At 39.9% G+C, this 19,056-nt stretch overlaps 1 protein-coding gene across 3 annotated transcripts in view; it reads left to right on the plus strand.

Moving 5' to 3' along the window:
- AEBP2 (AE binding protein 2) overlaps positions 1–19,056 on the plus strand; it is an 80,646-nt gene that overhangs the window by 39,970 nt on the left and 21,620 nt on the right. For all 3 annotated transcript variants that reach the window (XM_024257201.3, XM_024257202.3, XM_054526931.2), the window contains exon 4: positions 14,277–14,463. In XM_024257201.3, coding sequence (XP_024112969.1) covers positions 14,277–14,463 — 187 coding nt within the window. The remainder of the gene's footprint in view (positions 1–14,276; positions 14,464–19,056) is intronic.

Here is a 19,056-nt window from a genome sequence, read left to right on the forward strand (position 1 = left end):
CACAGTCATCAGGTTATCTAAAGTCAAGATACAATTATTATTACATAATTATGTTGCTAGAATTGTTATTATTTTACTGTGTTTATTGTGTTGCTGTCTATCCTATTTCTTAGGTCTAGTAATTGTTTTATAAATTTGGGAGCTCCAGTTGGGTGCATATATATTTAGGATTGTTATTTTCCTGTTGGACTAATTCTTTTATCATTATTTAATGTCCCTTTTTGTGGATTTCTTTTTTTTTTTTTTTTTTTTTTTACTATTGTTGCTTTAAAGTCTGTTATATTTGATATAATAATAGCTATGCCTGCTTGCTTTTGGTTTCTATTTGCATGGAGTATCTTTTTCTACCCCTTTACCTTAAGTTTATGTGAGTCCTTATGTGTTGGGTGAGTCTCTTGAAGACAGCAGATACTTGGTTGGTGGAATTTAATCCATTCTCCCATTCCATACCTTTTAAATGTAGCATTTAGGCCATTTACATTCGGTGTTAGTATTGAGATATGAAGTACTGTTGTATTCATCATGCTTGTTGTTGCCTTAATAGCTGTTTTTTTTCTTCATTGTGTTATTGTTTTATAGGTCCTATGAGATTTATGCTTTTAGAAGATTCTTTTTTGTCTTGTTTTTGTCATGGAGTCTCACTCTGTTGCCCAGGCTGGAGTGCAGTGGCACAATCTTGGCTCACTGCAACCTCAGCCTCTTGGGTTCAAGCAGTTCTCCCTGCCTCACCCTCCCAAGTAGCTGGGATTATAGGTGCCCACCACCACGCCTGGCTAATTTTTGTATTTTTTAGTAGAGACAGGGTTTCTCCATGTTGGCCAGGCTGGTCTTGAACTCCTGACCTCAGGTGATCTGCTCACCTCAGCCTCCCAAAGTGCTGGGATTACAGGCATGAGCCACTGTGCCCGGCCAAGGAGGTTCTATTTTGGTGTGTTTTGAGGTTTTATTTCAAGATTTAGAACTTCTTTTAGCGTTTCTTGTAGTGCTGGCTTGGTAGTGGCAAATTCTCTTAGCCTTTGTTTGTCTGAAAAAGACTTGATCTCTCCTTCATTTATGAAGCTTAGTTTTGCTGGATACAATATTCTTGGCCGGTAATTATTTTGTTTCAGGCAGTGGAAGATGGGACCACAGTCTCTTCTGGCTTGTAAGGTTTCTGCTGAGAAGTCTGCTGTTAATCTGATACGTTTTTCTTTGAGGTTATCTGATGCTTTTGTCCCACAGCTCTTAATATTCTTTACTGTGTCTTGACTTTAGATAACCTGATGACTGTGTGCCTAGGTGATAATCTTTTTGGGCTGAATTTCTCAGCTGTTCTTTGAGCTTCTTGTATTTGGGTGTCTACATTTTTAGCAAGGCCAGGGAAGTTTTCGTCAGTTATTCCCCTCGAGTAAGTTTTCCAAACGTATAGATTTCTCTTTTTTCTCAGAAACACCAGTTATTCTTAGGTTTGGTTGTTTGATGTAATCCCACATTTCGTGGAGACTTTGTTAATTTTTTTTTTAATTGTCTTTTCTTTGTCTTTGTCTGATTGGGTTATTTCGAAAGCCTTGTCTTTGAGCTCTGAAGTTCTTTCTTCTACTTGTTCTAACCTGTTATTGAAACTTTCCAGTGCATCCTTTTTTTTTTTTGAGACCGAGTCTCACTCTGTTGCCCAGGCTGGAGTGCAGTGGTGCTATCTCCACTCACTGCAACCTCCGCCTTCCAGGTTCAAGTGATTCTCTTGCCTCATCCTCCTGAGTAACTGGGATTACAGGTACCCACCACCATGCCCAGCTAAGTTTTGTATTTTTTTAGTAGAGACAGGGTTTCATCATGTTGGCCAGGCTTGTCTTGAATTGCTGACCTCAGGTGATCCACCCGCCTCTGCCTCCCAAAGTGCTGGGGTTACAGGCATGAGCCACTGTGCCTGGCCTCCAGTGCATTTTCTGTTTCTCTAAGTGTGCCTTTTATTTCTGGAAGTTGTGATTGTTGTTTCTTTCTTTCTTTCTTTCTTTCTTTTTTTTTTTTTGAGGCAGAGTCTTGTTCTGTCACCCAGGCTGGAGTACAGTGGTACAGTCTTGGTTTATTGCAACCTCCAACCTCCACCTCCTGGGTTCAAGTGATTCTCATGCCTCATCCTCCTGAGTAGCTGGGATTACAGGCACGTGCCAACATGCCTGGCTAATTTTTGTATTTTTAGTAGAGACGGGGTTTCACCGTGGTGGCAAGGCTGGCCTTGAACTCCTAACCTCAGGTGATCCGCCTGCCTCAGCCTCCCACAGTGCTGGGATTACAGGCATGAGCCACAGTGCCCAGCCTCCAGTGCATTTTCTGTTTCTCTAAGTGTGTCTTTTATTTCTAGAAGTTGTGATTGCTGTTTCTTTATGATATTTTTTCTCTGGAGAATTTTTCATCCATATCCTGTATTGTTGTCTTTAATTTGGTTTTCATCTTTCTCTGATATCTCCTTGAGTATCTTAATAATCAACCTTCTGAATTCTTTATCTGGAAATTCAGAAATTTCTTCTTGGTTTGGATACATTGCTGGGGTTATAGAACCCTGTTTTGTCATATTACCAGAATTACTTTTCTGGTTCCTTCTCATTTGTTTAGACTATTTCGGTGGAAAAGACTGGATCTCAGGGCCTGCTGTCTCCCACTTCCTCTAGGGATGGGGCTTCCTGAGAGCTGGACTGCAGTGATTGTTATTGCTCTTCTGAGTGTAGCCATCCAGCAGCAGGGCTACCAGGCTCTGGGATGGTGCTGGGGAATGCCTACAAGGAGTCTTGTGATGTGATTCATCTTCAGGTCTCCAAGCTCTGGAGGTGGCAGGGGAGTGAAGTGGACTCTTTGGTGGTCTTCGGTTGTAGATATGTTGAGTGTACTTGCTTTCTTGATACTGGTTATGCTAGCAATGAACTTGTAATGTGGACACACTCAGGACCTCTGGTTGGCCAGGATGTCACAGGCAGTGGAATTAGCTGTTGTTCTCCCCTTCCTGGGATCCGGGTTATTCTGTCATGAGTTGCTCTAATGGCCTGAGTTGGTTGGCCTCCAGCCAGGAGGTGACACTTTGAAGAGTGCACCAGCTGCAGTAGTAGTAAGTAGGGAGATTGCTTGCCCTAAGTTGGCCGGGGCAAGTATTTTGGTTTCTCGGGAGATGGGTGGGGCTATGTTTCCTGTTCTGCTAAAGGGGCAGGTAGAGAAATAACCATCAGGTGGGAGCAGGGTTAGGCGGAACTGGGCTCAGACTCACTTTCATTGGGCGGGGCTTGCCACAGCCGCTGTGGGAGATAGGGTGTTGGTTTTCAGGCCAGTGGGGTTATGTTCCATAGGGGATTTTGGCTGCCTCTGCTGTGTCATATAGTTCGCCAGGGAAGTGGGGGGTTGTGAGAGTCCTGGTTGCGAGAGACCTCATTCAGCTCCCACGCAGTGGGTGAAGCCACTCTCACTCCCTTGGTGTACCACTCAGACCTTGCCCCAGGCTTCCCTGCTGAGAAAGCAAGGCCTTCAGACCTCGCCCCTCCCCATCTGCCTACTCTGTCAGCAGCTCTGGGCTGTATCTGCAGCAGTTCCTGTTCCCTCCCTACCTCCCTTTTCTGCTCAAGAAAATCCATGTCCAGCTGAAATTGTTACTATCTCATTTAGAAGCTTCTTTTGCCCTGTTACCCTTCCCTAATTCTACTGGCTGTCTTCTGCTAGTACCCTTGTGAGATATAGTCGGGGATGGCTTCCCTGGGCTCTAGCTAGAGGCTGGGAATGCTTACAAGGCATTTCCCACTGCTGCTTCTACTTTTATATTTTGCACGGTTCCCTTAAATCTATCTCAGCCCTAGGTAAGGTTAAATCCGTCTCGTCTCCCATGATCTGGATTTTCAGATTCCCCAGTGGGGATGTGTGTGTGGAGGCAGGTTTTCCCTCTCTTACACTTTGGGAACTCAGCAGTTTTTTACCTGTCTCATGGAATTTGCAGCAGTGTACTGCTTCTTTGAAAGGATCTGTGAATTTTTTCGGTTTGCCTGGTATATTCCTGGGGTGGTTCTTGAAGCAAAAGTTCATGGTGTGAGTCTCCACATGGTGTTCTTTCTGCCATAGTGGGAGCTGCATGTTAGCCCCTTTCTCCTATCTCTATCTTCCTCCTCCCGATTATACCTTGCTTTTTGAATATACTTTATGCTAGGATCTTTTCATATCAGTTCATAGTGAATAGTCTCATTTTTTCAGCTTCATTGCCTTCCATTGTGTAATATTAGCAGTTTAACCAAACTTTGTAGATACACTTGGGTTGCTTCTTGTCTTGTTGTTACAAATAGTGCTATAGTGATGAATCCTGAATATGTGTCATTTTGTACATGTATAATTATGTATGTAGGAAAAATCCCCTAAAATGATGTGAGTGGGTGGATCAAAGGTTAATGTAAACATTGGTAATTTTGATAACTTGCCAAATTGTCATTCCCTAGAGCTAGTGCCATCATCAGTAATGTTAGAGTGTCTGCCTAATGTTGGAGTGTCTCCAAGGCTTTGCTGAGAGGATTGTCAAACTTTTGGATTTTTGCTAATCTCATAGGTGAGACATTACATCTTCTTGTTTGTTTGTTTGTTTTTTGTTGGGATACAGAGTTTGGCTCTGTCGCTCAGGCTAGATGGAGTGCAGTGGCACGATGTCGGCTCACTGCAACATCCACCTCCTCAGTTCAATTGATTCTAATGCTTCAGCCTCTGGAGTAGCTGGGATTACAGGCAGGCACCACAATGCCCAGCCAATTTTTTTTTTTTTTTTTTTTTTTTGGTATTTTTAGTAGAGATGGGGTTTCACTACATTGGCCAGGCTGGTCTTGGACTTCTGGTGATCCGCCCCCACTTGGTCTCAGAGAAGTTACATCTTAATAGTTTTTTTTTTTTTTTTTGAGACGGAGTCTTGCTCTGCTGTGTTGCCAGGCTGGAGTGCGGTGGCGTGATCTCGGTTCACTGCAACCTCCGCTTCCCAGGTTCAAGTGATTCTCCTGCTTCAGCCTCTCGAGTAGCTGGGACTACAGGTACCTACCACCACGCCCAGCTAATTTTTGTATTTTTAGTAGAAATGGGGTTCACCATGTTGGCCAGGATGGTCTCGATCTCTTGACCTTGTGATCTGCCTGCCTTGGCCTCCCAAAGTGCTGGGATTACAGGTGTGAGCCACCGCGCCTGGCCCATCTTAATAGTTTTAATTAGTATTTCTTTCATTATGGATTAGGTTGAACATCTTTTCATATGTTTAACCCTTCAGATTTTTTTTCTTAATTTTTTTTTTTTAAATAAGTGGTCTGAAGAAAAAAAATGAAGGAGGTAGTAAATGAATAAATGAATGAATAAATAAGTAAACAAATGGTCTAATCAATTTTCTGGGGCACAGGTCCTATTACTTTAACACCCCAGTGTTTCCTGTAGTCATACTACAGATCTTGGCCGTGACATTTGCTGGAAATGTGACTGTGAACTGCTTTCTTAACTTCCTGTCTAATGTGTAGTTGGTAGTACTAGTTACCTCATGAAGTTCTTATTCAGTGTGTGCCCAATAAATATGAGATTATTTATTAAAGTAAAAGAATCATTTAAATCATTTACATCTTCATTGTATTTCCGTGTGTATGCATGTGTAAGTATATTTTAAGGCAGCCATTCTGCTGGTTGACAATGATGTGTATGCAGATTAATTTCAAAGCCTATACCAATGTTTTGTGTTTTTTGTTTTTTCCAAATCCTCTTCTTAGAAACTGTAGACGTTTCCTATTGGAGAGGGGAAAGAAATTGTCTTTGAAAGAAAAAAAGTTAAGGTATATGATTTAGTGAGGTATTGTTCCATACATGAATCATAGGAATTATTTAAATCAACAAAACATTGATGTCTAAAGTACCTGGCACTATGCTGGCATTATGGAAACCAGGTAATGAGAAAAACAGAGTAGGCCGGGTGTCGTGGCTCATGCTGTAATCCCAGCACTTTGGGAGGCTGACACAAGCAGATTGCTTAAGCCCAGGAGTTTGAGACCAGCCTGGGCAACATGACGAAATCCTGTCGGTACAAAAAAAATACAAAAATTAGCCGGGCGTGTTGGCATGTACCTGTAGACTCACCTACTCAGGAAGCTGAGACCCACCTACTCAGGAAGCTGAGGTGGAAGGATCACTTGAGTCTGGGTGTTTGGGGCTGCAGTGAGCTGAGACTGCACTCCAGCCTGGGTGACAGAGAGAGACCCTGTCTCAAAAAAAATAAATAAATAAAAAAGAAAAGCAGGCCTCTATACTCAGGGAACTTGTAGTCTCTGGGTTTATACAGATCTAAAGAAACTTAAATAATGAAATGTAAGTTCTTCAATAGCGACCTATGAGATTCTCTGGGTTAGGGATCAATTAAATTATAACGGGCTGGGAAAGGATAGTAGAAGATGAATGGCAGGTGACTATAGAGAGAGGAAGTGATAAGGTGATGTTTGAGGTAAGCCTCTGCTTTTTTTTTTTTTTTTTTCATTTTGTTTAAAGGTCTGATATAATGTATAGTTGTGTCTAATGCACACTTGTTTAACAGTTTAATGATTTGTTTCTTATGTTTGTATGCACATTTGTAACTACCATCCTGATGGAGAATATTTCAGTAAGACAAGATTTCTAATGTCCTTTTCTGGTCTGTCTCTTCTCCTGCCCTCCACCCATCTGCCCAGACTATATTCTAATTTCTTTCATACTTTATGAACTCTTGTGTCTGGCTTTTTGTTCACTCAACAAAATATCAGCGAGATTTGTACAAATTGTATGAAGCAGTCATTTAAAAACATTGCTCTGTAGTATTCCACTGTACAGATAAATCCATTCACTTCCTGTTGGGCATTTGGATTTTTTTTCAATCATTGGCTGCTATTTTTTTGTTTTGTTTTGTTTTTTGAGACGGAGTCTCACTCTGTCACCAAGGTTGGAGTACAGTGGCCTGATCTCTACTCACTGCAGCCTCAGTCTCCCTGGCTCAGGTATTACTCATACTACAGTCTCCCAAGTAGCTGGGATTCAGGCGTGTGCTACCATGTCCAGCCAATTTTTTGTAGAGAGGGTTTTGCCGTGTTGCCCAGGCTGGTTTCAAACTCGCAGGCCCAAGGGATCCTCCCCCTATGACCTCCCAAAATGCTGGGATTACAGGCATGAGGCACCATGCTCGACCATCTTTGGCTACTATTAACCAAGTTGCCCCATGGACATTCCTTTACATGTCCTCTGATTACACACACATATTCATTCCTCTTAACTATATAATATCTTAATACTACCAGTCCTTTCTTTTCTTTTTTTTTTTTTTTTTTTTTTGAGATAAAGTTTCTGTAACCCAGGCTGGAGTGCAGTGGTGCGATCTCAGCTCATGTAAACCCCACCTCCTGGCCTCCAGCGATCTACCCACCTCGGCCTTCCAAGGTGCTGGGATTACAGGCATCTACCGATCCTTTTAATTTTGGCCATTCTAGTGGATGAGTAGTGGTATCTCATTGTGGCTTTTTGTTTCATCAGTTTGCAATGATGTTGACCACATTTTGTGCTATGGGTATCTGAATATTTTATTTTGGGTGAAGTGCCTATTCAAGTCTTTGCCAGTTGTGTTAATTGGGTGGTTTGTCTTTTATTATTGAGTTAATAGAAATTCTTCAGAAATTTTGAATATGTCTTTTGTTAGATATATGTATTGTAAATAACCTTCTCCTAGTCTTTGATTATCGTTTTCCCTGTTTCTAATGGAGTCTATTATGTTATGGTGAAAAGGGGGATCATTTCAGGTATTTTTTTTAAGTACATAATTTATATATATAAAATTTAACACTTTTAAGGTTACTATAGTTCAGTGATTATTTAGTATATTCACAGTTTTGTAAAATTATTACCACTGTCTGCTTACAGAAAGTACGTATGCTTTTGAAAGAGAAGAAAGGGGCCAGGTGCAGTGGTTCACACCTGTAATCCCAGCACTTTGGGAGGCCAAGGCAGGAGGATCATTTGAGGTCAGGAGTTCGAGACCAGTCTGACCAACATGGTGAAACCCTGTCTTTTCTAAAAATACAAAAATTAGCCAAGTGTGGTGGCACGAACCTGTAATCTCAGGTACTTGGGAGGCTGAGGTAGGAGAATCACTTGAAGCTGGAAGGCAGAGGTTGCAGTGAACCGAGGTCACGCCACTGCACTCGTCTGGGTGAGAGAGCGAGACCCCACCTTAAAAAACATAAAAAAAAAAAAAAAAAAAAGCTTAAAAAGGGAGCATTTAAAAAAGTAAACTATGTAGGGAAGAGCATGTACTTTCATATATGTAAGCAATTATTGTAGCAATTTGAAAATATTTAAAAACAAATATTTCTGATTAGTGAGCTTTGACTATCTGGAAGTTAAATGTTAATGCAATTGGTGAAAAAAGTTTCTCATGTTTGTTTTGTGGTGAGCAAGATGAAGTAAGGGTCAGAAAGAATTACAGCAAAGACTCGATTGATGCATTGCAGAGCCTTGCACATTGCCTATGTATATTATTATATTACATATTTTAACTAAATTAATTCTTACAATAATTCTTTGAGTTAATTACTGTTGTTGCCCTCATTTTTTAGATAAGGAACTGAGGCAAGAACAGATTAAATTTTTTTTTTTTTTTTTTGAGGCATAGTTTTGATTCCGTTGCCCAGGCTAGAGTGCAGTGGTGTAGTCTGAGCTCACTGCAACCTCTGGCTCCTGGGCTCAGGTGATCCTCCCACCTCAGCCTCCAAAGTAGCTGGGACCACAGGCACACGCCTGGCTAATTTTTGAATTTTTTTTTTTTTGTAGAGACAGGGTTTTGCCATGTTGGCTAGGCTGGTCTCAAGCTCCTGGGCTTAATCGATCCACTCACCTCTGCCTCCCAAAGTGCTGGAATTACAGGCGTGAGTCATGGCTCCTAGCCATATTAAATATTGTTTGTGGTCATGGTCAGTGGCAGATTCCGAGTTTCAGAGGCAGAAAGAATCCGGGGTCGTTAATTATGTTACTCTGGTGTATTTGTCGAAACCAAGAAATCAACATTTCTATTTGGAATTTTTCTTCCTTTAGATCACCTCCTCATTATCTGTAAGACTGGTGCTTTCTGATTTGTGTTCTGATAGCCCCTTTTTGATCTTCAGAAGGACTTCTGGGAATATGAATAAAATGATCTTAGTACTAACAAAGACAGTCTTAGTATTGCTTCGTCCAAATAAATTTGTTCGGAAAAAGAAAAAAAAAATTCGGTAATTCCGTGTTTCAAATTTTAGAAAAGCTACTTGGCCACCAACATATTTTTTTGTTGTTGTTTGAGATGGACTCTTGCTCTGTCACCCAGAGCAATGGTGCGATCTCGGCTCACCGCAACCTCCGCCTCCCAGGTTCAAGCTATTCTCCTGCTTCAGCCCCCAAGTAGCTGGGATTACAGGCATCTGCCACCACGCCCGGCTAACTTTTGTGTTTTTAGCAGAGGCATGGTTTCACCAAGTTGGCCAGGCTGGTCTCGAACTCCTGACCTCAGGTGATCCACCTGCCTCGGCCTGCCAGAGTGCTGGGATTACAGGCGTGAGCCACCATGCCCGGCCAACATACATTAATATATAGGGTATTTCAGTGGGAGACCACATTTAAAACAGTCAATGTTTGTATTCGTCCGTTTTTCACACTGCTATAAAGATACTACCTGAGACTTAGTAATTTATAAACAAAAGAGGTTTAATTGACTCACAGTTCTGCATGTCTGGGGAGACTTCAGGAAAATTACAATCATGGTGGAAGGTGAAGGGGAAGCAGTATCTCTTCTTCACAAGGTGGTGGCAGAGAGAGTGCAGGGGAACCTGCCATTTTTAAAAACCATTAGATCTTGTGAGAACTCCCACACTATGACAAGAACAGCATCGGGGAAACTGCCCCCCATGATCCAGTCACCTGGGAGGTTTCTCACTCAACACATAGGGATTATAATTCAAGATGAGATTTGGGTGGGGACACAGCCAAACCATATCAGTGTTCAACAACCAGCTTTTCCTCATCATTGAAATTGGTTTCTTTTTCATCAGAACACCATGTGTAGTGGCTTGAGTTCAGTGATGATATATTTATGAGTGAAAATATAAAACATATTTGAAAACTGAAACCACACTCAGCAACATGAAATGCTCATGTAAAGAGGATGGTACTAGACTATTTGAAGCAACAGCAGATTTGTCTCTGCCTCATATTCTGTAGGATGTTGATTAGTTGATGCCTAAAATTATTTTTTCCTTTAGCGGAGAAGTTTCTATTTAAGTGAAATATGTGTGATTCTATTATATTTTTGTTTAATGTAAGCACTCTTTAGTTCTAAATTTTACTTCTGTTTTTTTTAGTGATTTTTGATTGATAAATGACCAAAATCAAAGATAAAACAATTCTCTGTTAGAATTCTCATTACTGATTTCATTTCTAGAGACTGAATCATTGATGATTAAAATAAACTTTTTTTTTTTTTTTGCGTGGGGGAGGTTAGAGATGGAGTCTCCCTTTTTTGCCCAGGCTAGTCTCAAACTCCTGGGCTCAAGTGATTTTCCCACCTTGGCCTCCCAGAATGTTGGAATTCTGCGTGCAGTTGGACTAAAATAAACTCTTGATGGTAACATTACTCTCTGAGTTCTAGATGCTACTAGGGCCTATTCTTTGCTGTCTGGAAGGATGCTGGGACAAAATGACTCTTAAGACTTATAACATTTCTCAATTCAGACTAGCCACATTTCAAATGCTTAGAAGTTACATGTATCTAATGGATATATGTATTGGACGGTACAAAACTAACCCATTAGGGTAATTAAACACTCTCAATTCAAGTATCAAGCAATTTTGAGTATCAGGTTTTATATGTTTATTTTTTCCTTTTTTTTTTTTTTTTACTGTGACTGAGTCTCACTCTGTCGCCCAGGCTGGAGTGCAGTGGCACGATCTTGGCTCACTGCTCTGCGTCCCAGGCTGAAGTGATTCTTGTGCCTCAGGTTCCTGAGTAGCTGGGTTACAGGCTTGTGCCACCATGCCTGGCTAATTTTTTTTTTTTTTTTTTGAGACAGAGTCTCACTCTTCTGCCCAGGCTGGAGTGCAGTGGCATGATCTCAGCTCACTGCGACCTCCCTGGCTAATTTTTGTATTTTTGTTAGAGACAGGGTTTCACCATGTTGGCCAGGCTGGTCTCAAACTCCTGGCTTCAAGTGATCCACCCACCTCAACCTCCCAAAGTATTGGGATTACAGGCGTGAGCCACTGTGCTTGGCTCAGGTTTTAAATTAAAAGTTAAATTGGTCATTACGGAAATGCAGTTGAAAACCACAAGATACCACTTCACACTCACTAGAATGATTTTAATAAAAAAATGGAAATAGTGTTGGCGAGAATGTGGAGCTGGTGATTATACAACATTGTGAATACACTAAATTCCACTGAATTGTACACTTTCAAATGGTTAATTTTATGTGATGTGAATTTCACTTTAATGAATAATATTAATTTAAATGAAATAAAGTTAAAAATTCATTTACTCAGTTACAATAACCATATTTAAAGTGTTGAGTAGCAATATTTGGCTAGTGGTTTGTAGGTTTGCAGTGACCTTGGCAGTGGACCAGATAGTTCTGTGGCAACGTGGTACTCTACAGAAGAGATGGCAGCTTTAAAAAGCGTTATTATTTCTTGGTACTCAAAATATGTGTGGCAAAATTTTAAATTTTAAATATAGCAATCATTAAATGCTGACTTCTCATGGTCAGAGTCTGTAGGTGAAAATTCTTGATGCAGCCTATTTGAGGACCATGCCATTCATAGGGTTGTTGTATGAATTAAATACTAATTTCAGAGCAATGAATATGGCTGCCAATTGCCTCTATTCAGGGTTTCCCATAGCCCTGTGCTTTAATTAGGACTTACTGTACTCCTTTGAAGTTATACTGCTTTATATGTATGTTTTGGTGAACATATAGAAGCTCTTTTGGTGTAGTATCTGTATCTTATTCATCTTTATCCTTCTAGCATATTATGTAATACTGGACATAGATAAGTATTTGAACTAAAGTCTTGAATAATTTCTACCTCTTTTTTAACTTAGTATGCACCATAGAGTAAGTAAACATTTTTCATAGAGACGCTGAGGGCCATAAGGAGCCCCCAAAATATATTTGTGTGTCAAAGTAAAGAGAGTAATTATTAATGGATACCATATAAGAAGAATGTGTGATTTTTTTTTTATCAGCATCAGTAAACATATAGCTGTTTAGTTCTGCTAATATACTTAGTAATATCTATGATTTGCAAGATGCTTCTGGGAATATAAATATTCATAAATATTTATCTCTGTGTTCAAAATGGAAAGTGTGAGTTGGGATAAGTATATAGGTATGCAGTGAAGTGTGAGGACAGCCTCAAGGGAGAATTAGCTCTTGTCCATTTGGGGCAGATTTAGAGAGAATTTATGAGGAAAGTTATGATTTTTACAAATAAAGGGCTGTGTTGTGATTTTAGCAGCTTACAATTGGTAGAGGTACCTCGACTGAAGGAAAGAGCCTGAGGCATGTGATTTTTTTTTAATGCTATTATCTAGATGAACTTTTACAAGATGAACCGCCTGGGGATAACATGATGAATATATTTGGTTTTTAACATGACACATTTATATGCTTAGAGTTTGGTAAGTCAAAAACTAAGTAAATCGGTTAAATGACTAATAGAAAAATCATTATCCATCCAACTGTGGATATTTCTGTTTTGTTTTGTTTTAATTACCACGATTCATTTGTTAGAAGACCTGCAAATTTTTCCCCCCAAGATATAATTAGAAATCACGCACTTATACTGTAGTTAATTTGTATAAATTCTGGTGCTACCTGGACATTCTGCATTCTTTGTTAAAATAGCACATCTGTCAGGTGACTCGGGTAGTTAACCTTTTGATTTCTTAATATTGCAAGTACAGAAGGCTAAAGAGGCAGTATTTAATGGATATTGTAGAGAACTGCATATGACCAACACTGAGCATGTCTGTTCTAAGAGAGAGGCTAGATCTGATTGTTTAACAAATTAATTTTATTTATTTTTAAAATATTAAATGTAGTCCGTATGGGTTTTCATCTGAAGTTTAAGAAATTTGTAAGAAAGTAATTTACAAAGACAAGGCAGGTGTGGTGGTGCACACCTCCTAGCTCTGTGGGAGGCCGAGGCAAGTGGATGGTTTGAGCCCAGGAGTTCAGGACCAGCTTACCCAACATGGTGAAACCCCCTTTTGACAAAAAATGCAACAACAACAAAATATTAGTAGTGTGGTGGTGTGTGCCTATAGTACTGCTACCTGGGAGGCTGAGGTGGGAGGATTGCTTGAGCCTGGGAGGTCGAGGCTGCAGTGAGCCGAGATCATGCCACTGCACTTCAGCGTGGGTGACAGACTGAGACCCTGTCTCAAAAAAAACAAAACCCAAAATACAAAATACATTAAAAAGTCAATATTGAACTCTTCTCTCACCTGTTTTAATAGTGTATAACACTAGGAAGTCTTCTGAAGGTTTTGAAGTAGCATGTATCGTAAAAAAAAAAATACTTTAAAAATCCAGGAATCCAGCTGGGCAAGGTGGCTCACACCTGTAATCCCAGCACTTTGGGAGGCCAGAGCAGGCAGATCACATGAGGCCAGGAGTTCAAGACCAGCCTGGCCAATGTGGTGAAACCATATCTCTACTAAAAATACAAAAATTAGCCAGGCATGGTAGCACACACCTGTAATCCCAGCTACTCGGGAGACTGAGGCACAAGAATCACTTGAACCCAGGAGGCAGAGATTGCAGTGAGCGGAGATCACACCACTGCACCCCAGCCTGGGCAACAAGACTCTGTCTCAAAAAAATAAAAATAAAATTCAGAAATCCAGTCATTGCTAGGATATCTAATTCTTTGTTGCAAAAACAGCTTAGTGCTTCTGCTATAAAAATGATTAATTCAAAACCAGATTTTTCTGGGAAGAAGATCCCATTATTTTTGTATTGCATATAGTGGAAATAGTAAACTGGGAGGTCGTGAAACTTGTTGCATTTTCAAGCTTTGTCTAATGTATGTCATCTTACTTGGCAACTTACTTCATAAAGTGAAAAGACTACAAGTCCCTTATGCTTCCTTTCTGGAATTAGTTCTATTGTACTACTTATTTATTTCCGAAAATACTAGATATTCACTCATTTATATTCTTCTCCTGCCCTACACAGCATGCCTGACATTATTTCTGTTTTATTTTCTTTCAGTGTGTTGTTGGTGGCTGCAATGCCAGCTTTGCTTCTCAGGGAGGGCTAGCTCGTCATGTACCCACACACTTCAGTCAGCAGAACTCCTCAAAAGTTTCTAGCCAGCCAAAGGCCAAAGAAGAATCTCCTTCTAAAGCTGGAATGAACAAAAGGAGGAAATTAAAGAACAAAAGACGACGCTCATTACGTAAGTGTTACACTGAGAAAATCTGGTGTATTTGATGATTTTGAAAGATATCTTAGACTTTTATGCAAATCCACTTTGAACTTCAACTCCTCTTCTATTGAAAGTAATAAACAGGTAGGATGTCTGTCTGTCAGTGAGAGAGAGAATTCAGTGGCACATGTTTGTAGTAGCTAAGGGAGTATATGTGGCCTTCAAATATAAACTGTATAAAATTAGATTTGGGGGCTACTCTGATTCTCTTCTAAAATAACATTTAAAATATAGTAACATTGGTATTTCTAGAAATATTTTAGAAAATTTGAACATGTTAAAAGTAAACATCCAGTAAAAGTTAAGTAATCTATCTACTCCAAAGTAGTATGTGTACCTGAGCTGGGAGGTAGAGGCTGCAGTGAGCCGTGATCACGCCACCACACGTGAACCTGGGAGACAGAGTGAGACCCTGTCTCAAAAAACCAACAGCAGAAAAAACCACCACAAAGCTATGTGTGTGCATAACAAAGCAGTGTTGCTTTTTTTTTTTTTTTTGAGATGGAGTCTCGCTCTGTCTCCCAGGCCGGAGTGCAGTGGCGTGAGACAGGGTTTCACTATGTTGGACAGGCTGGCCTCAAACTCCTGATCTCATCAGGTGATTGCCTGTCTCGGCCTCCCAAAATGCTGGGATTACAGGTGTTAGCCACCGCACCCAGCTGATAGCAAAACAATTTGAATGTAATGGGTGTCATAGTACCTAGTCTATTGTAACATATATGTACAATGTTTATGTGCTTACTTACCAAAATGTATCCTTGATGTTTAGGATAGAAAATAAATAGATGATAAGGCTTGTAAATGCTGGGAGCAGGAACAGACTTTGCAACCTGAGAGTGTAGCTGGTCACTGCTTCTTTGTGTCAGCTGGTTAGTTTGTAGCTTTATTTTTTTTTTTATTATTATTTTTTTTGATAGAGTCTCGCACTGTCGCCCATGCTAGAGTGCAGTGGTGTGATCTCGGCTCACTGCAACTTCCGACTCCCGGGTTCAAGCAATTCTCTGTCTCGGCCTTCCGAGCAGCTGGGATTACAGGCACCCGCCACCATGCCTGGCTAATCATTGTATTTTTAGTAGAGACGGGGTTTCACCATGTGGCCAGGCTGGTCTTGAACTCCTGACCTCGTGATCTACCCTCCTTGGCCTCCCAAAGTGCTGGGATTACAGGCGTGAGCCACTGTGCTTGACCAGCTGGTTAGTTTTAACTGTATATCCTCAATGAAGAAACACCGGTGGGTGAATGAGTGAATAAAGCTGTCATTGAAAGGGAGTCCACTCCAAAGGTGAATTAGAAAGAAAAAATAGATTGTACTTTACCCTTTTTCTCTGGGGATTGATTAGTATAGACAAGACTCCAGACACTAATTCCAGACTATGAAATTAGTCTGTAAAACATTGAAATCTTTTTGTTACTACAGATTTATAGCGGACAAATGAACAAACCAGAAAACTTTATATTTCGTTTTTTTTTCTACCTCATTAACTGAGAAAAGTAAACTTTCTTAAACTCTCTTGAGTTTCATTCTTGCTTTTTTTTTTTCTTTTTTTTTGATACAGGGTCTTACTCTTGCCCAGGCTGGAGTGCAGTAGTGAGATCATGGCTTACCGCAGTTTCAGACTCCTGGGCTCAAGCAGTTCTCCCACCTCAGCCTCCCAAGTAGCTGGGACTGCAGGCCTGAGCCACCATGCCTGGCTAGTTTTTATTTTTTGAAGAGATGGGGGTCTCTCTGTGTTCTCCAGGCTGGTCTTGAACTCTTGGGCTCAAGTGATCCTTCCACTTCACCCTCCCAAAGTGCTAGGATTACAGGCATGACCCACCACACCTGGCCTTAAGTTTCTTTTTGTTAAAGTAATCATGTTTATTTTTAATCAACGTTGGCTATTTATGGTACCGTTTTCATTTTGACCTCTTTTATAAAAACAGAAATTTAACATTGCGGTCATTTTACTTGTGTTAATATCAAGTAGCTTGCAGTTGCACACAGAAAATTGCTAAATATGTATTATGGTACTCAAAAACCAGATGACTTTTCCACCAGTTTCACCTGTTCTCATTATTATTTTAGTCTCAGTGTATACACAGTAATCATTTAAATTTTCTGACTTTTCACGTTATATACTTGGCAATATCTATGCAATTTGCTACTCTTTGTCTTGTAAAGAGAAGAGAGATTCAGTTAAATGCCCAGTTCTTGCTTAGAAACAAAGTACTGGTGCCGACTTACGTATATGTTTCTTTTGATGGTGGTGTTTTTCCTCATATTAACTTAGCTAGTAAGGCAGGCTGCGTAGGGAGAGTTGGCAGAGAGAGGTGGTGGATGAAAATGCCTTTTTGTCATCTGTTTTATTGAGGAGAATGGGGTTAGTCCTGAATATATTACTTTATGAACTTTAAAAAGGATCCAAGGCCTTTTCACTGTGGGGAGCCATTGTTAAGACAGCTGTGATTTGAATTAGCATGGTTACAGCTGCTGCATTTCACTCTTTCTTTAAAAGCATACATACCTATAGCAGTTAACTTTACCTAGTATCTTCCTCATGTAATTCAAGAAGACAGTTTTTACGTAACTGTGGAAAACATACCTTATAAATAGCAGCACTGCAGCAAATGTAATTTTCTGTTTGATAAAATTTGTTTTTTTTTTAACCTTTTTTTTTTTTTTTTTTCTGAGACAGGGTCTCACTCTGTCACCTAGGCTGGAATGCAGTGGTGCAATCATGACTCACTGCAGCCTCGACCTCCTGGGCTCAGATGATTCTCCCACCTCAGCCTCCCAGGTAGCTTGGGCTACAGGCACACACCACCAAACCCAACTAATTTTTGTATTTTTTTCTGGTAGAAATGGGGTTTTGTCTTCTTGACCAGCCTGGTCTTGAGCTCTTGAGCTCAAATGGTCCACCCGTCTCAGCCTCCCAAAGGGCTGGGATTACAGGTGTGAGTCACCGCACCCGGCCTGATAAAATTTATATATATATATATTTTTAATTTTTATTTATGTTTTCATTATTTTAAAAAATCTTTAAAATATATTTTTAGTGCTTTTTAAATATACTTTAAAGTGGAAAGAATAGTATAATAAATACTTGTATTGCTCTTCACTGAGAGATTTACCAATATGGTGCATTTGTTTTATCTTCCTACCTGTATACTTTTTTGGTCATGGACCCAAAATTCTTAAGATGCATCTCCTAAGAATAAAGATATTTTTCTACATAACCCCATCATCATCATTACACCTAAGGAGAAGATAAATCATACAATATATGTAATTTTGAACCATGGGAAAATAGTTTCTATTTTTGTGGTTTCCAAAGGTTTTTTTTTTTTTTTTTTTTTTTTTGAGACAGAGTCTCACACTTACTGCCCAGACTGGAGTGCAGTGGTGCGATCTTGGCTCACAGCAACCTGTAATGTTAGGTTGTCAGTTTGTGATCTTTCAACCTTTTTGTTTTGTTTTGTTTTTTGTTTTTTTGAGACAGGGTCTCACTTTGTTGCCGAGGCTGGAGTACAGTGGTGCAATCTTAGCTCACTGCAACCAGTGCTTCCCAGGTGCAATCGATTCTCGTGCGTCAGCTTCTTGAGTAGCTGGGACTACAGGCACACACTACCATGCCCGGCTAATTTTTTTATTTTTAGTAGAGATGGGGTTTTACCTTGTTGGCCACCAAGTCTCAAACTCCTGGTATCAAGTGATCCTCCTGCCTTGGCCTCCCAAAGTGCTGGGATTACAGGCATGAGCCACTGTGTCCAGCACCAAAGGTTTTTGATTATATATCTTATTAGTTAAAAAAATACTGAGTACACAGTCTTAATGTATGTAATTTATACATTGTATATGGGTAATACTACTAATGTACATTATACAGAATTGCCAAGAAGGATATTGAAAAAGAATGAGATGAAGAGATGAACAAGGGTATTCTATTCTTTACTTACTCTAATGGATCATGACACACACCTACTTTGGAACTACTGTTCTAGTTTGGTATTCTTGATATATACAATGGAGATAGTGTGGTTAAGGTCTGAATGCATAGGCTGAAGATTGAGGACTCCTTTCATTATTGTGAATTTAAGTGATGGCTTCAATGTTTAAATTTGAGTGAGGAGTGGTTAATTTGAGTGATTTAGAGTGATGAGTTATTATTTTCCCCAAGTGTTTATTCTTCTTAGGAAAAAGCATATATTTGGAGAGCTTGGAGAAAGTACACATATTTTTTCGAGTAGCCACTGATCTAACAGGAAAGTGATATATTTCTCAGAACTCTCCCTTGCTTACCCCTGCAAATGTCAAGTACTTTTTTCTTTCTGATTTCCCATTGTCACTGCCTTCTTAGTCTTTTGGCTTCTGCTCGTTTATTACTAGTTGGTGTTTTGTTTATTTTCTCTTGAGGAAATACCTAGAGAAAAGAGCTGTTAGTTTAGTTATGTTCTATTTAATGTGCCAACTGGTGAAAATATTCCCCCATAAAAGCTATGGTGGATTTGTGTAGATGTTTTGAGACTCTTTGAATAGCCATAGTGTGGGAAATCAGCATATATGTAATTCAGAATATGCTGTAC

The sequence above is a fragment of the Pongo abelii genome, chromosome 10 (assembly GCF_028885655.2).
Source record: "Pongo abelii isolate AG06213 chromosome 10, NHGRI_mPonAbe1-v2.0_pri, whole genome shotgun sequence".
Taxonomy (NCBI): Eukaryota; Metazoa; Chordata; class Mammalia; order Primates; family Hominidae; genus Pongo; species Pongo abelii.